The sequence below is a fragment of the Mauremys mutica genome, chromosome 14, assembly GCF_020497125.1.
Source record: "Mauremys mutica isolate MM-2020 ecotype Southern chromosome 14, ASM2049712v1, whole genome shotgun sequence".
Taxonomy (NCBI): domain Eukaryota; kingdom Metazoa; phylum Chordata; order Testudines; family Geoemydidae; genus Mauremys; species Mauremys mutica.
Genome location: NC_059085.1, coordinates 9,756,181 through 9,770,649, shown reverse-complemented (window position 1 = coordinate 9,770,649; position 14,469 = coordinate 9,756,181). Strand labels below are relative to the sequence as shown.

At 58.0% G+C, this 14,469-nt stretch overlaps 1 protein-coding gene across 1 annotated transcript in view; it reads right to left on the bottom strand.

Annotated features, from left to right (window-relative positions):
* Positions 1-10,845, bottom strand: part of LOC123349513 (P-selectin-like) — a 37,967-nt gene extending 27,122 nt beyond the window's left edge. The window contains exons 1-3 of the mRNA XM_044987669.1: positions 10,554-10,845; positions 10,109-10,265; positions 2,728-2,818 (exon numbers count right to left, since the gene is read on the bottom strand). Of these exons, the coding sequence (XP_044843604.1) occupies positions 2,728-2,818; positions 10,109-10,171 (154 nt within the window). The 5' untranslated portion in view covers positions 10,172-10,265; positions 10,554-10,845. The remainder of the gene's footprint in view (positions 1-2,727; positions 2,819-10,108; positions 10,266-10,553) is intronic.
* Between the last annotated feature and the right edge of the window lie 3,624 nt (positions 10,846-14,469).

Genomic DNA, 14,469 nt, shown 5'->3' with positions numbered 1-14,469 from the left:
TCTCCCCTCCCCAATTCCCAGACCCAGGTTTTTTCTCTCCGATGCAAACCTCCAGTCCCAGTCTTCCCCCTGGACTCCTTTTCCCAATCTACACCCTCTGCCATCCCCACCCACGGCAGGTCTGGCTCTTGTCCCTCTGTCTTCAAACAAGGCAGCTTCCTGCTCCGCATTGAGGGCGGCATTGAGAGCCCAGTAGAGACAGCCTCTCTCCTCTCCGTTCCGGTGCCTGGCTCAGCCCAGAGCTGCAATTACAGGGAACATCCTGCTCAGCCCCGAGCTGGAGCCTGACCAATAATATAGATGGGCTCTTCAGGGAATGTGGCTGCTAAAATCAAAGTCTCTACTGAGCAAGTACAAACTGCAGTTTTTCAAAGGCTTATAACTTGGCCAAATTTTGGTCTGATTTTCACAGGCATCTCCCTGACACAATCGCCTGCTCCCTGCCACATTTCAAGTTCCTGCTCCAAAGTGGGGGCACCAGAGCTTTTTAAAGAAAAGCTCACCCGATTTTTTGAACATGAACAAAACAACATCTTTTTTCCATAGCCTTGTTCTTGGACATGGCTGAACTGTTTTGGTTGAAATTTTCCAAAGAGTTCAGTGTGGGGCAGACAACGCGGGTGGAAAAATGTCCATCCAAATGGTTCAAGCCTGGCAAAGTTATAAGCAACTGAAAACAGGGTCTTATAATGGGAAGCATTGGCAGCCGTAATGCTAGGCAGTGCTACCAGCCTGCCTATAAGAGGCCAGTCCAGTTCTAATGGCCTGTATGTGTTATTCTTGGATCTGACATCACAAATCTCCTGCTGAGAGTCTCTACCTAACCAGCAGAGTTTAGTCAAATAAGAACTACAGGGATTGAAAACTGGTAAAAGGTGAACTGCAAAAATTAAACCAGCTTTAGGCTTTGATTTCTGGTCTGAATGTCTCCACTCAGCAGAGGTTCACAAGCTAACTAAACCAACCCCCCCCCCCACACCCATTCTATGAAATTCTTTGGTAGGTTGTGGTTTAATGAAAGTATTCCAAAATGAGCCACCACAAATAGCAAACGTCTCATTGTGATCCATAGACAGATTCCATGCTGTTGTCACTGAGAGATGTATGCTGGGATACCTTCAGTGCACCAGGAAGAACCAAAAGGATTTCCCAGCGGGGGAATTGTTTTTAAGGAGGTTTATGAAAACTTAGTTTTTCCTCATATAAGTGCTTGAGGCCCTCTTTTGAGAGGCACAGAAATATGGGATTAAGTCAATTTTAATTTTAATTTTTCCTTTGTCGTTTTCCATATGAGACCATCAGCAAAGTCTGGATCCAGAGCCAGATTTGAGCATTCTCAGAAGTTGCAGGTGTTTGGCTCTTCTCTGCTTTAGCAGCTAATCTAAGCTACAAGACATTTTTGGAGAGCTTTGTAAAACTGAGTTTTGTGAAGAAGCCGGTAGTGCTTAGAAATCAGGAAAAGATAAAGATGAACTACAAAGCAAGGCTGAAACTAGCCAGAGAGTTGAACTGTGACATAACTGAAACACAGTATCTATTTATATTATTTCTCATCATTACTTGATGCAATCAAGGGATTTTATCTACAAAACAACCACCATATTGCAGTGTCTCTACGGTTACGGAAATCTATCTGAAAATAGCCCTGAAGTCAGATCTTCTTCCAAACAGTGCAGCCTAGGGACTTGCCCTCAGCTCAGTAGTGTTCATTTCAAGGAACATATCATACACTTGATTTGCAAAACACGGTTCAAAAGTCTTGCCCCATAGATTTAATACAACTTCAGGATTTGTCGAGCTAAAGTTCAACCAAAAATGTTTTTTTGCAGGAAATTCTAATATTTCAACGCTTCTTTTCATCCTGAAAGGTTGAAATATAATGTTTTTTCACACAATGAAAAAGTTCAGAAAAATGTTGATTAGGAAAAGTCAAAATGTTTCACTTCAAGTCAGTTCAACACTAAACTGTATCTGGTCTATGGTGCTGCAGTGCTTCCTGTGAGTTGTAGCTCAGTGGCCTTAGGCCCTCATTTTCCCCTGTGGGAATTGGGTTGAATTGAACTGAAACAAAAGATTTGATTTAGATTATCCCCAGTGGAAAATCAAAAAAATTCAGCCACAGCTTGATTTAAAGGGCCTGGGGATTTAAAGGCCCCGCCTCTTCTGGTTGAGGCCACACCCCCTGCTGAGGTCTCTGGCGTACCGGTAAGTCCTTTCAGTTACTTTCACCCCTGGGTCCAGACATTCCCAGTGCAGTCAGCAGGCCCAGGGAGGCACTTGCAGAGGAGAGACCTGGCCTGGACCATGCCTGTGCAGAGGAGTTCATCAGCCCCTGGCCGGCTGGGGAACCGGGAGCTGCCTTGGGAAGCCGAGCAGGCCCATGTGAAGGCCTCTCCATTGTAACTAGGGTGGAAGCGCCTGGCTCCCTCCCCCTCAGGGGGCTGTTTCTCAGGTACTTGCTAGGGACTCCACTGGTTCCGGAGATACAGGAGGGGCCAAAAGCCAAGAGAAGGGATTAGGAAGAATAGGATTTAGGTCCCTAAATAATCACCCCCGGGTGGGAATTCTGTTTCAATGGGCCTGGCAGTGAAATGTCCCTGGGCAGACCAGGAGTGACTGATGGTGCCACAACACCACTCCCCTCCCAGGGCTTTCCCAGGGATAGTCTATGAATTCTCCCCTGGCAGGGTCAGTGGCAGGCCACCAAAGAGCTGCAGGAAGGCTTACCCCAGCTAATGGCGGCAAAGCACAGGAGTCGGGCGCCATTCCAGCCACATCCCCAAGCCCTTGGACTGGAGCAGAGTCCTCCGGCGCTGCCCTAGGGGTCAGAAAAACATGTCCATAAACCCCTCTGTGCTTCCCAGCAGGCAGGTCCAGGCATATTGGACACACTGAGCTGAACCAGACACTGTTGGACACACCTGGCTGACACAGACACTATCTCTGATTAGTTCCTATTTATAATGCAGATAAAATGCAGAATCTCAGAGGGCAAGAGCTGCCAGCCTCCACAGGGAAAGAAGGAACAGTTGGAATTTTAGGCAAGTGATTCAGTTTAGCAACATCATCTCCACAACAGGTCGTCCTGGAGAACGTGAGTCTAAGTGTGAGATATTGTTGGCCAGGGCCATGAGTTCAGCTCACAGAATGGAGGCAGTTTTTGTCCATCAATCAGATAAACAGCTGAGCATCTCAGTCAATCGGAGCAATATTCAGGAGTAATAGAGTTATATTAGAATTAGAAAAAACGGGAACCATCCATGGGTCTAAACCTGAAATGCTGCAAGCTGCGCCAGCAGGACCCTCCTCTCTCTGGGCTTCAGAGGGCAGGATCCAGCAGCAGCCCAAATGTCTACCCAGCTGTGTGTAGGGCCATAGCGTGAGCTCTGTGAACCGGGGCTGTGAGACGCAGCGCGTGGGTGTAAAATACAGTGCAGAACCCTCTGGCATCTTCCCAACAGGGGCTGAGCCCAGCCTTGCCCAGAGATCTGAGGGAACGGAGAGGGGCGCTCTGAAGGGCTGCAGTGCTGGCTGCTCCTCTCAGCCGGGTCTCAGCTTCCCGGGGGTGGCTGGCTGGCTCCCCAGGCAGCCTCCCAGGCCGGAGAGTCTCCATGCTGTCTTTTGACTGGCAGGGAGGCTTTGAATGAGGATGTCTCTGGTAGCCCATCTCCACTTTCCCAACCAATCCTCATGCTGGGGTTGCTGCTATTCTCTTCCCAGTGACCCCACAAAGCCCGGCTGTCCCAGCCACCTGGCTGGAATTGGGGGGCCCAGGGAGCCATTGGCAGCATTCAGTAAAGTCATTAATGTAGGAGCTCTGGAGGGACGGCAGAAAGGAAGGGAAGGGGAAAGTGGGGAAGAGCCCCCCCCCATGCAGTTTTTAACCTTTAGATCTGCTTCCTAGGTCAGGCTCTGGAGCTGATGTGCAGGGGAGATTCATGGGTGTGCTGGGGGGGAGAGAGCCTCCCAGCCCAGGTGACTGGGTGAAAGCCCAATTGCACAGCAGTGGGAGGGGGGGCTCTCCTTATCCGCTCAGGGCTGGGCAGTATGGGGGGGCTCTTCCTGGCCATTCAGTGCTGGTTGGTGGGGGCTCCCCTGGCAGCTCAGGGCTGGGTAGGGGTGGGGCTCTCCTTGTCAGCTCAGGGCTAGGTAAGTGTGTGTGTGGGGGGGACTCCCCTGGCTGCTCAGGGCTGGATGGGGATCATGAGGGGCCTTGCCTCAGCTCAGGTGGGCAGCGGGGGGACTCCCTTGACAGCTCAGCGCTGGGCAGTGGCAGGGGGGCTCTCCCTGGGTATGTCATGGCTGGGCAGCATGAGGGGACTCCCTTGACAGCTCAGGGCTGGGTGGGGGTGCAGGGGGGGCTCTCCTCAGCTCAGGGCTGGGTGGTTGGGCGGAGACTCCCCGACTGCTAAGATTGGGCAGCGATGGGGGGGTGTGTTCCCCTGACAGCTCAGGGCTGGGCAGTGGGGGGTGGGGGCTCCCCTGACAGCTCAGGGCTGGGCAGTGGGGGGAGGGGGCTCCCCTGACAGCTCAGGGCTGGGCAGTGGGGGGAGGGGGCTCCCCTGACAGCTCAGGGCTGGGCAGTGGGGGGTGGGGGCTCCCCTGACAGCTCAGGGCTGGGCAGTGGGGGGTGGGGGCTCCCCTGACAGCTCAGGGCTGGGCAGTGGGAGGGGGAGGGGGATCCCCTGACAGCTCAGGGCTGGGCAGTGGGAGGGGGAGGGGGATCCCCTGACAGCTCAGGGCTGGGCAGGGGGCTCTGCTGGTTGAAGCTGGGTGGTCTCATTTCAATTAATCTTGGTCAGTTGAGCACAGGACAGAACTCAACCCCCCTCACCACCTGGAGTTTCCTTCTGTGGGGGTCTGTGCGGCACTGTCAAGGCATCGTCCCTGTTCCCCGTGCAGGGTCCTGCTCTGGGGGGCCATTTGGGGTCTCTGTTCCTGGCACTGTCCCCACACTCAGAGGTGTCTGGGGCGGAGGGTGGGGGTTGTTGCTAAGGAGCCAGCTTGTAGCTCTCCCTTGTGAGCAGCAGCTCCTCTGCCTGCCTCACTCCTCCCTAAACACTGCCCAGGTGAAGCCAGCCACGTCCCCGGGTAGAAGAAGGTGCTAGACCTACCATCTCCAGTGCGACCTGCCAGCCTCCACTCTCCTCCCCTCTCGCTCAATCTCTGGACCGGAGACGACTTAAACCGTCCCTCTGCTTGGCTGTGTCTAGCAGCACTTCCTTCTCAGCGTGCAGAACCTCACTGCATCCCTTCCCTGTTCCTCCCCCCACACCGAGTCACAGCTTGAGGGGTCATTGGGCCAGAGAGAGCGTGACTGTGAAGCCTGGTGGGTAGGGACTGACCTGGGAGGTGGGAAATCCAGGGCCCAGTCCCCCTGCTCCAATGATTTGGTATTGATCCAGAATACGACAGCTGAAACCGAGGGCTCCTCCATCAGACTATCCCTTAGCCCAGTGGTTAGGAAACCTGTCCTGAGAGGTGGGAGACCCCTGTGCAAATCCTTTCTCCCCCGCAAGCAAACGGAGGAATTGAACCTGGGGCTCCCACAGGCCAGCTGAGTGTGCTACCAGTGGGCTAGAAGCCATACGGTGAACACCACCACCTCCTTCTCTGGCAGCCAGACTTTGATGGGACCTGCTCCGATAGGTGGCCTCTGAGCGCGCTTACTGGATCGGGCCCTGTATGCAAGTCAGATGGCGCCTGTCTTCCCCCGATTCACAGATCGCACTGGGGCTTAGGCAGGAGCTAAGTACCCAGGCGCCTAGAGGGAGGCAGCAGGGCACCTGCCCCATGACACAAACTAAGGTGTGTAAGCAACTTTTCCCTGAATACGTAGGTGCCAAATGAGTGTAGGCGCCTACATGGGCCCATGGGAGGTTTGTGGATCTCAGTGAAGCCTCAAACTGAGACTTAGGCACCTAAACCCCAGACCTAGGCGCTTAAGTCTGGGGTTTAGCTGCCTGTGATTTTCTTGGGGTACCCAGGACTGTGAGTCACCCTCTAGCCAGAGGGAGCCTTGCTGTGGTGCCTGGGGTCAGCTCCCTAACCCCCCAGCCTGTTAGCCACTCAAGCACTCTCCTAGGGTTAGGCCGGCCCTTCTGCCTCACAGGTGCACCCCAGTCCCCTTGAAGCAATCCCCTGTGATATCCAGCCCAGGATGCTGCTACTCCCAGAAAGCCCAGAGCCTCTGACCCCAGAGGAGTAACATATCCCACTTGACCAGTTTCACCTTAAATCATTGCTCCTGTAAACCACACAGCACTTGCAGTTAAACAAGAGAAGGTTTATTTTAGAGAGAATACAGAGTCCACTAGAAACAAGAGAGCAGTTGAAACCAGTGGTTACAATACAAAACAAAATCATGAAATGCAGACTAGGGCCACACTTATCAATAGTTCCCTTTCCTAGCTGGCAAAATAATCCCCCCCCCACCCCCCTAGTTCAGTCTGTTGCAGAATTCGCTAGTGTCACAGGAACCAGGCTCCAAATTTTCATGAAACACCCCCGTTCAGCAAGATGTTTCCTCAATGAATGGATTCAGGGGGCCTCTCTCCCCTTCATTGTTACACTGAAAAAGTCTTTTGTTTCTATTCCCGGGCAGGATGATCCCTTGTCTGTTGCAAGGTTCCTTTTTTACTGCCAAGTGGTTTCGATGGTTTGCAGTTGTCTCGGAGGCTTTGCCATTGAAAGTCTTGGGATGCAGCAAGACTAGACAACTGAGCCTGGCATTACATCATTAGCTAACCAGGGAGAGGCCAATCAATTGACAGCAAAGACCTCAGGAACTGTGGGTTCCATTCAAGGCTCTAGCAGAGGTGGCAGCTGAAATGCCTAAAGAATACATCTAAGGCATCCAAAATCGCGGCCCATCTTGGTTAGTCACACTGGGGCGGCAGGGCATGGTGCCCCATCCTCATCCCCTGGTTGTGGTTTTACGGGGTGTGGTAACGCTGTCACCAGCTGTTGCAGCTGGGCTCCAAGCTGCTGAATAAGCTGCTGCTGGAGTTGGGCGGCGTCCCGCCGTTGCTGATGTTGGAGCTGGGCAGCTGCCTGCTGCTGCTGCTGTAGCTGGGCGGTCTGCTGCCGCTCCTGACTCTCCGTCAGCAGCTTAAACAAACGCTCCATCTCCATGGTTCTCTGGGGGTGGATCTCCCTCTCCGGCCCCTTCTCACAGGGGTCAAGGGATCAGATCCCCACTTCTGGCACCACGTGTACAACAGTTCAGCGGGGCTCGACCCTCTCCGGGCGGAGGGGAGCCACGCCAGCTCACTACACACCGAGAGATCCGGGGGAATTGTCTGGCCCGAGGTCTCCCTTGATGGTCCTTGTGGTAGTCGGCCGCAAAGTGATTACGGTTGACCCTGTCTCCGGTGGGCAAGAACCACTGAGTCAGAAGGCCCCGGCCCTCAGACGGGGCTGAGCCGTAACAATGGTTATGGGCCCGGCCCTAGGTCAAGGTGGGGCAACAAACACTGAGTCAGGAGTGCTCAGGCCCTCAGGCAGGGCTGAGCAACAGGAACCATCTTCGGCCTCCTCAGGCCAGGGACAGGGGGAGTCTGCACCCAGGAGTTGGGTGGCAGGGGGGACGCAGGCCCTCCCACTCCACTGCGTCCCAGCCCGGGGCCCTAGCAGTGGCTGACGACTCGCTGCTTAGTCAGTGGGGATCCTGGCCACAACACACTGACATCGGCTCTGGTAATGCTGCAGCCAGACTGGGGTTGGCTGCCCCCGGGATACTTCCGTTCTCCGCCTCGGGTCCTACCCAGGTCCTGGCTTGGCCTCGGGGGAGGGGGGGGGACCAGGAGCATGGGTTCGTCGGGGTAGGGGTTGGTCGGCAACTCCGGCAGCTCCTCCGGTAGCGAGCGCGGGGCAGCTCCAGCAGCTCCTCCGAGTAGTGGGCGCGGGGTAGCTCCGGCCAGTCTGGGTGGCCGCCTTGGGCTGCAGGAGCTTCCCAGTCTCGGGCTCCCCTAGGGACGTCTGTTCCCTCCAGTGGCCGGGTTCCTACTGAGTGCAGAGGGCCGGCCTTTATAGTTCCGGGTAATCGCCTGACCTTTTGTGGGGCGGGTTCAGAGCTCCCTAGCTCCGCCCACTCTTGCCTCCGACTGGGCTCTTCCTCCTCCAAGGCGGAGGGGAGCCGCACCGCCTCACTACAGAGGGGCTGTGAGGAGGATGGGGTAGGAAATGGCAGGAAGCCTCTGCCAGAGTCCCCTTAGATGCAGAAAGTGAGCTCAGAAACTGTCTTAGTTCCAGTTTGGGACTAAACTGTGTCAGAGCCTGGGTGTGGCAGTGAGCCCTTGGCAAGCTGGGGAGAAGCCCAGCCGTGCGACGGTTCCTGCTTCCTTCTTTGGAAGGAGTCTCATGTAGCCCTAGGCTGTGAGAGACGCTGCCTTCAGTCTGATCTCCCCTCCCCTGCCAGGGTCTCCATCACTCTCCCGACTCATGAGTCTCTGTCCCTCTGTCTTACTGGCCACATGCTGAGCTCCTGCACCTCCCTCTGGAACCAGTGGGAGTCACATGTTGGGATCTGGGGTTTTAAGTGGTGGTTTTATACCCCTGCAGCCAGCTCCTCCTAGGCAGGGTGTGTACAGACCGTGGTGCAGTGTTCAGGCCAGGCTGAGATGGGCCGGACCATCCCTCCACCTCTCTATGATCTCGTGGCAGGGGTGGGGTGGGGAAGGGTTACAAGAAAATAAAACCCTGATCTGACCTTCCTCCCCACTACCCTTGGTTTGGGTTCATTTTGCCAAATAGAAGCTGAAAGGAGGAGATTGTTGCAAAACCAGGACCACGGCCTTCCCCATTTTGCTCTTCTCTGGTGTTAGGACCCCTCCTGCACCACTGTTTGTGAGTGACACCAGTTCACGTGGTATCTTTGCACAGGATATCGCATTCTCCCCCAACCGTCTTCCCAAGGAATGAGTCACTTGTATTGTCTTCACCTTGGAGATGCTGTCTCCCTGCAGGGAGAATGAGGCCCCGATGGCTTTCAGGCAGCTGGGTTTATAGAGGTTTGAGACCCCACAACAACGCCCTGGGGGACTATTCGCTGCTAGCCTGTGAGCCCAGTTCAGGTGCCCAGGGAGCGGTGGCCCCACCACGCCAATGGAAGAGTTGCTCTGAGGTCATTGACTGCCCCTTTCAGAGCCGCTCTTTGAGGGGCTCTTACGACCAGAGCAGCGGGGCAGAGCGCTTGGATGTGGCCGACCAAAGGCCTTGGCCTGGCCCCTGGGGGCATCCTGGGAGAGGAACATGGTGAAAGTGCCGCTGGGCTTCCTGCTTTCCCCTCGACCGGTGCACCTGGCCATGTCCCCTCCCCATCCCTGGGGGCCGTGCACACGGCTTTTCCCTCTCTGGGACGGTGGGCTGGTCTCTCCTGTGCTGGGTCCCTGCTGGAGTGGGACATTGACATGGGGGCCATGCTGGCACGGATGGGGGAGCAGTGCACCTGGGAGGGACTCTGCCCTGCTGCGGGGCTGGGAGCGTGGGCATGGCCGAGGGGTACAGGACGGGTTTATAGAAAATTCAAAAAACAAAGGGAGACAAGTTCTCTCTGATTGATTTTATTATGTCTGTTCCTAAATGGCCCTAAGGGCTGGTCCCTGCTCGATGCCCCAGAGGAAGGCGAAAAACCTCCAGGGTCTCTGGCCAATCTGCCCTGGAGGAAAATTCCTTCCTGACCCCAAACATGGCGATCGGTTTCACCCTGTGCATGCGAGCCAGGACCACAGTGGGGAAAGGACCCGCTGGTCGCTATGGTTACACACCCTGTCCCAGGCCCCTCCAGGATAGTGTCTGTGTCCCAGCACTAACCCGTCTCCAGGGCTTTCTTCTTTGCTTCCATCCCAGCAGCAACTTTTGAACATTGTGTCTTGAATATTGTCCACGCTGGCTCTTTCCTTCATCAAGCAAAACCAAAGCCACTGATGTCACTCAGAAGTGACAAGCAGGTTCACCACCTCCTAATAAAGATGAATCCCCTGACATCTGCCATCCCCCTCACATCCTCTTAGCTCCTGAGATGTGTGATCAGCTGTAACAAACCCTTTGGCACAACATAAATTACATTCAGCACTATAAAATTGCTATGCTCATTTGTTAGACTTACCAAATGTTGCTTACCGCTCCTCAGAGCCAATCCTGTTGCTTTATTGAATGAAGGGTCTTTCATATTTTGAGATCCAATCGTCCTTTAAGGTGTTGGATCTGTTCAGCTCCGTCCCTGTTCCTTTCTACTCAAATCCTGAGCATCTGTAACTCTCCTCCTGAAAAGACAAATCCATTTGGCAATAAGAGAATCCTAAATGCTCACCTCCTTGTCAGTGGTAGTCTGCTGCATCGTGGGTTTGAAACTTGAAGGTGATAAGTGATTATCTTCCCATTCTAGTCAAGGAAGGCAACTTTTTGCAGGTCTGGCAATATGCGTTAGTTTGTTCTTCAGTAATATGACTGCTTATAATCTGCAGTCCCCAGGAGATCAGATCAGCTGTGTTTCTTTCACCTGAAGGGAAACCAGATCCATCAATTTTTCCATTCTAAGGTGAGTTCCTTACCTCTTGGTAGCAGTGATGAGTTTTGCTTGTTTCCTTTCTGTAGATATCCCAGATCTTCTAGCAACTTCCTGAAGTTTTAACACCCTCAACGTTCAAATCGGCTGCATTTCTCTCATCTGAAAGTGTGAGAATCAATTCATTGCGACTTGAATGTTAAGAGGGGGAAAAAAGTGCATTTCTTTACCAACTGACATGCCTGGTTCAGCTAGTTGGATTTGCATTAATTCCTTCTAGAACACAACAGCCCTCTGGTCTCCTTCCATCTGGAGATGCAGGTCCGCTGCTCCCGGGGCTCCGGTGGACCGAAGGGGGGGGGTTGGTGGACTCCGGCCGCTAGGCCGCGCTACCCCGCCCCGAAGGGGGGGGAGTTGGTGGACTCCGGCCGCTAGGCCGCGCCACCCCGCTCCGAAGGGGGTGTTTGTGGACTCCGGTTCTAGGCCGTGTTACCCCGCTCAGAAGGGGGTGTTTCTGGACTCCGGCCGCTAGGCCGCGCTACCCCGCTCCGAAGGGGGTGTTTGTGGACTCCGGCCGCTCGGCCGCGCCACCCCGCTCCGAAGGGGGTGTTTGTGGACTCCGGCCGCTAGGCCGCGCCACCCCGCCCCTAAGGGGGTGTTTCTGGACTCTGGCCGCTAGGCCGCGCTACCCCGCCCCGAAGGGGGTGTTTCTGGACTCTGGCCGCTAGGCCGCGCTACCCCGCCCCGAAGGGGGTGTTTGTGGACGCCGGCCGCTAGGCCGCGCTACCCCCGCCCCGAAGGGGGTGTTTGTGGACTCCGGCCGCTAGGCGGCGTTACCCCGCCCCGAAGGGGGTGTTTGTGGACTCCGGCCGCGTTACCCCGCCCCGAAGAGGGTGTTTGTGGACTCCGGCCGCTAGGCCGCGCTACCCCGCCCCGAAGGGGGTGTTTCTCGACTCCGGCCGCTAGGCCGCGTTACCCCGCTCCGAAGCGGGTGTTTCTGGACTCCGGCCGCTAGGCAGCGCCACCCCGCCCCGAAGGGGGTGTTTGTGGACTCCGGTTCTAGGCCGCGTTACCCCGCTCCGAAGGGGGTGTTTCTGGACTCCGGACGCTAGGCCGCGCTACTCCGCTCCGAAGGGGGTGTTTGTGGACTCCGGCCGCTAGGCCGCGCTACCCCGCTCCGAAGGGGGTGTTTGTGGACTCCGGTTCTAGGCCGCGTTACCCCGCTCCGAAGGGGGTGTTTCTAGACTCCGGCCGCTAGGCAGCGCCACCCCGCTACGAAGGGAGTGTTTGTGGACTCCGGTTCTAGGCCGCGTTACCCCGTCCCGAAGGGGGTGTTTGTGGACTCCGTCCTCTAGGCCGCGCCACCCCGCCCCGAAGGGGGTGTTTGTGGACTCCGGCTGCTAGGCCGCGCTACCCCGCCCCGAAGGGGGTGTTTGTGGACTCCGGCCGCTAGGCCGCGCTACCCCGCCCCGAAGGGGGTGTTTGTGGACTCCGGTTCTAGGCCGCGCTACCCCGCTCCGAAGGGGGTGTTTCTGGACTCCGGTTCTAGGCCGCGCTACCCCGCTCCGAAGGGGGGGTTTGTGGACTCCGGCCGCTAGGCCGCGTTACCCCGCTCCGAAGGGGGTGTTTCTGGACTCCGGTTCTAGGCCGCGCTACCCCGCTCCGAAGGGGGTGTTTGTGGACTCCGGCCGCTAGGCCGCGTTACCCCGCTCCGAAGGGGGTGTTTCTGGACTCCGGTTCTAGGCCGCGCTACCCCGCTCCGAAGGGGGTGTTTCTGGACTCCGGTTCTAGGCCGCGCTACTCCGCCCCGAAGGGGGTGCTTGTGGACTCCGGCCGCTATGCCACTCTATCCCGCTCCGAAATGGGTGTTTCTGGACTCCGGCCGCTAGGCCGCGCTACCCCGCTCCGAAGGGGGTGTTTCTGGACTCTGGTTCTAGGCCGCGTTACCCCGCTCCGAAGGGGGTGTTTGTGGACTCCGGCCGCTAGGCCGCGCTACCCCGCTCCGAAGGGGGTGTTTATGGACTCCGGCCGCTAGGCCGCGCTACCCCGCCCCGAAGGGGGTGTTTGTGGACTCCGGTTCTAAGCCGCGTTACCCCGCTCCGAAGGGGGTGTTTGTGGACTCCGGCCGTTAGGCCGCGTTACCCCGCCCCGAAGGGGGTGTTTCTGGACTCCGGCCGCTAGGCCGCGTTACCCCGCTCCGAAGGGGGTGTTTCTGGACTCCGGCCGCTAGGCAGCGCCAACCCGCCCAGAAGGGGGTGTTTGTGGACTCCGGCCGCGCTACCCCGCTCCGAAGGGGGTGTTTGTAGACTCTGGCCGCTAGGCCGCGCTACCCCGCTCCGAAGCGGGTGTTTGTGGACTCCGGTTCTAGGCCGCGTTACCCCGCTCAGAAGGGGGTGTTTCTGGACTCCGGCCGCTAGGCCGCGCTACCCCGCTCCGAAGTGGGTGTTTGTGGACTCCGGCCGCTCGGCCGCGCTACCCCGCATCGAAAGGGTGTTTGTGGACTCCGGTTCTAGGACGCGTTACCCCGCTCCGAAGGGGGTGTTTCTGGACTCCGGCCGCTAGGCCGCGCCACCCCGCTCCGAAGGGGGTGTTTGTGGACTCCAGCCGCTAGGCCGCGCCACCCCACTCCGAAGGGGGTGTTTGTGGACTCCGGCCGCTAGGCCGCGCCACCCCGCCCCTAAGGGGGTGTTTCTGGACTCTGGCCGCTAGGCCTCGCTACCCCGCCCCGAAGGGGGTGTTTCTGGATTCTGGCCGCTAGGCCGCGCTACCCCGCCCCGAAGGGGGTGTTTGTGGACGCCGGCCGCTAGGCCGCGCTACCCCCGCCCCGAAGGGGGTGTTTGTGGACTCCGGCCGCTAGGCGGCGTTACCCCGCCCCGAAGGGGGTGTTTGTGGACTCCGGCCGCGTTACCCCGCCCCGAAGAGGGTGTTTGTGGACTCCGGCCGCTAGGCCGCGCCACCCCGCTCCGAAGGGGGTGTTTCTCGACTCCGGCCGCTAGGCCGCATTACCCCGCTCCGAAGCGGGTGTTTCTGGACTCCGGCCGCTAGGCAGCGGCACCCCGCCCCGAAGGGGGTGTTTGTGGACTCCGGCCGCTAGGCCGCGCCACCCCGCTCCGATGGGGGTGTTTGTGGACTCCGGACGCTAGGCCGCGCTACCCCGCCCCGAAGGGGGTGTTTGTGGACTCCGGTTCTAGGCCGCGTTACCCCGCTCCGAAGGGGGTGTTTCTGGACTCCGGACGCTAGGCCGCGCTACTCCGCTCCGAAGGGGGTGTTTGTGGACTCCGGCCGCTAGGCCGCGCTACCCCGCTCCGAAGGGGGTGTTTGTGGACTCCGGTTCTAGGCCGCGTTACCCCGCTCCGAAGGGGGTGTTTCTGGACTCCGGCCGCTAGGCAGCGCCACCCCGCTCCGAAGGGAGTGTTTGTGGACTCTGGCTGCTAGACCGCGCTACCCCGCCCCGAAGGGGGTGTTTGTAGACTCCGGCTGCTAGGCCGCGCTACCCCGCCCCGAAGGGGGTGTTTGTGGACTCCGGTTCTAGGCCGCGCTACCCCGCTCCGAAGGGCGTGTTTCTGGACTCCGGCCGCTAGGCCGCGCTACCCCGCCCCGAAGGGGGTGTTTGTGGACTCCGGCCGCTAGGCCGCGCTACCCCGCCCCGGAGGGGATGTTTGTGGACTCTGGCCGCGCTACCCCGCTCCGAAGGGGGTGTTTGTGGACTCCGGCCGCTAGGCCGCGCCACCCCGCCCCGAAGGGGGTGTTTCTGAACTCCGGCCGCTAGGCCGCGCTACCCCGCCCCGAAGGGGGTGTTTCTGGACTCCGGCCGCTATGCCGCGCCACCCCGCCCCTAAGGGGGTGTTTCTGGACTCCGGCCGCTAGGCCGCGCTACCCCGCCCCGAAGGGGATGTTTGTGGACTCCGGCCGCGCTACCCCGCTCCGAAGGCGGTGTTTGTGGACTCCGGCCGCTAGGCCGC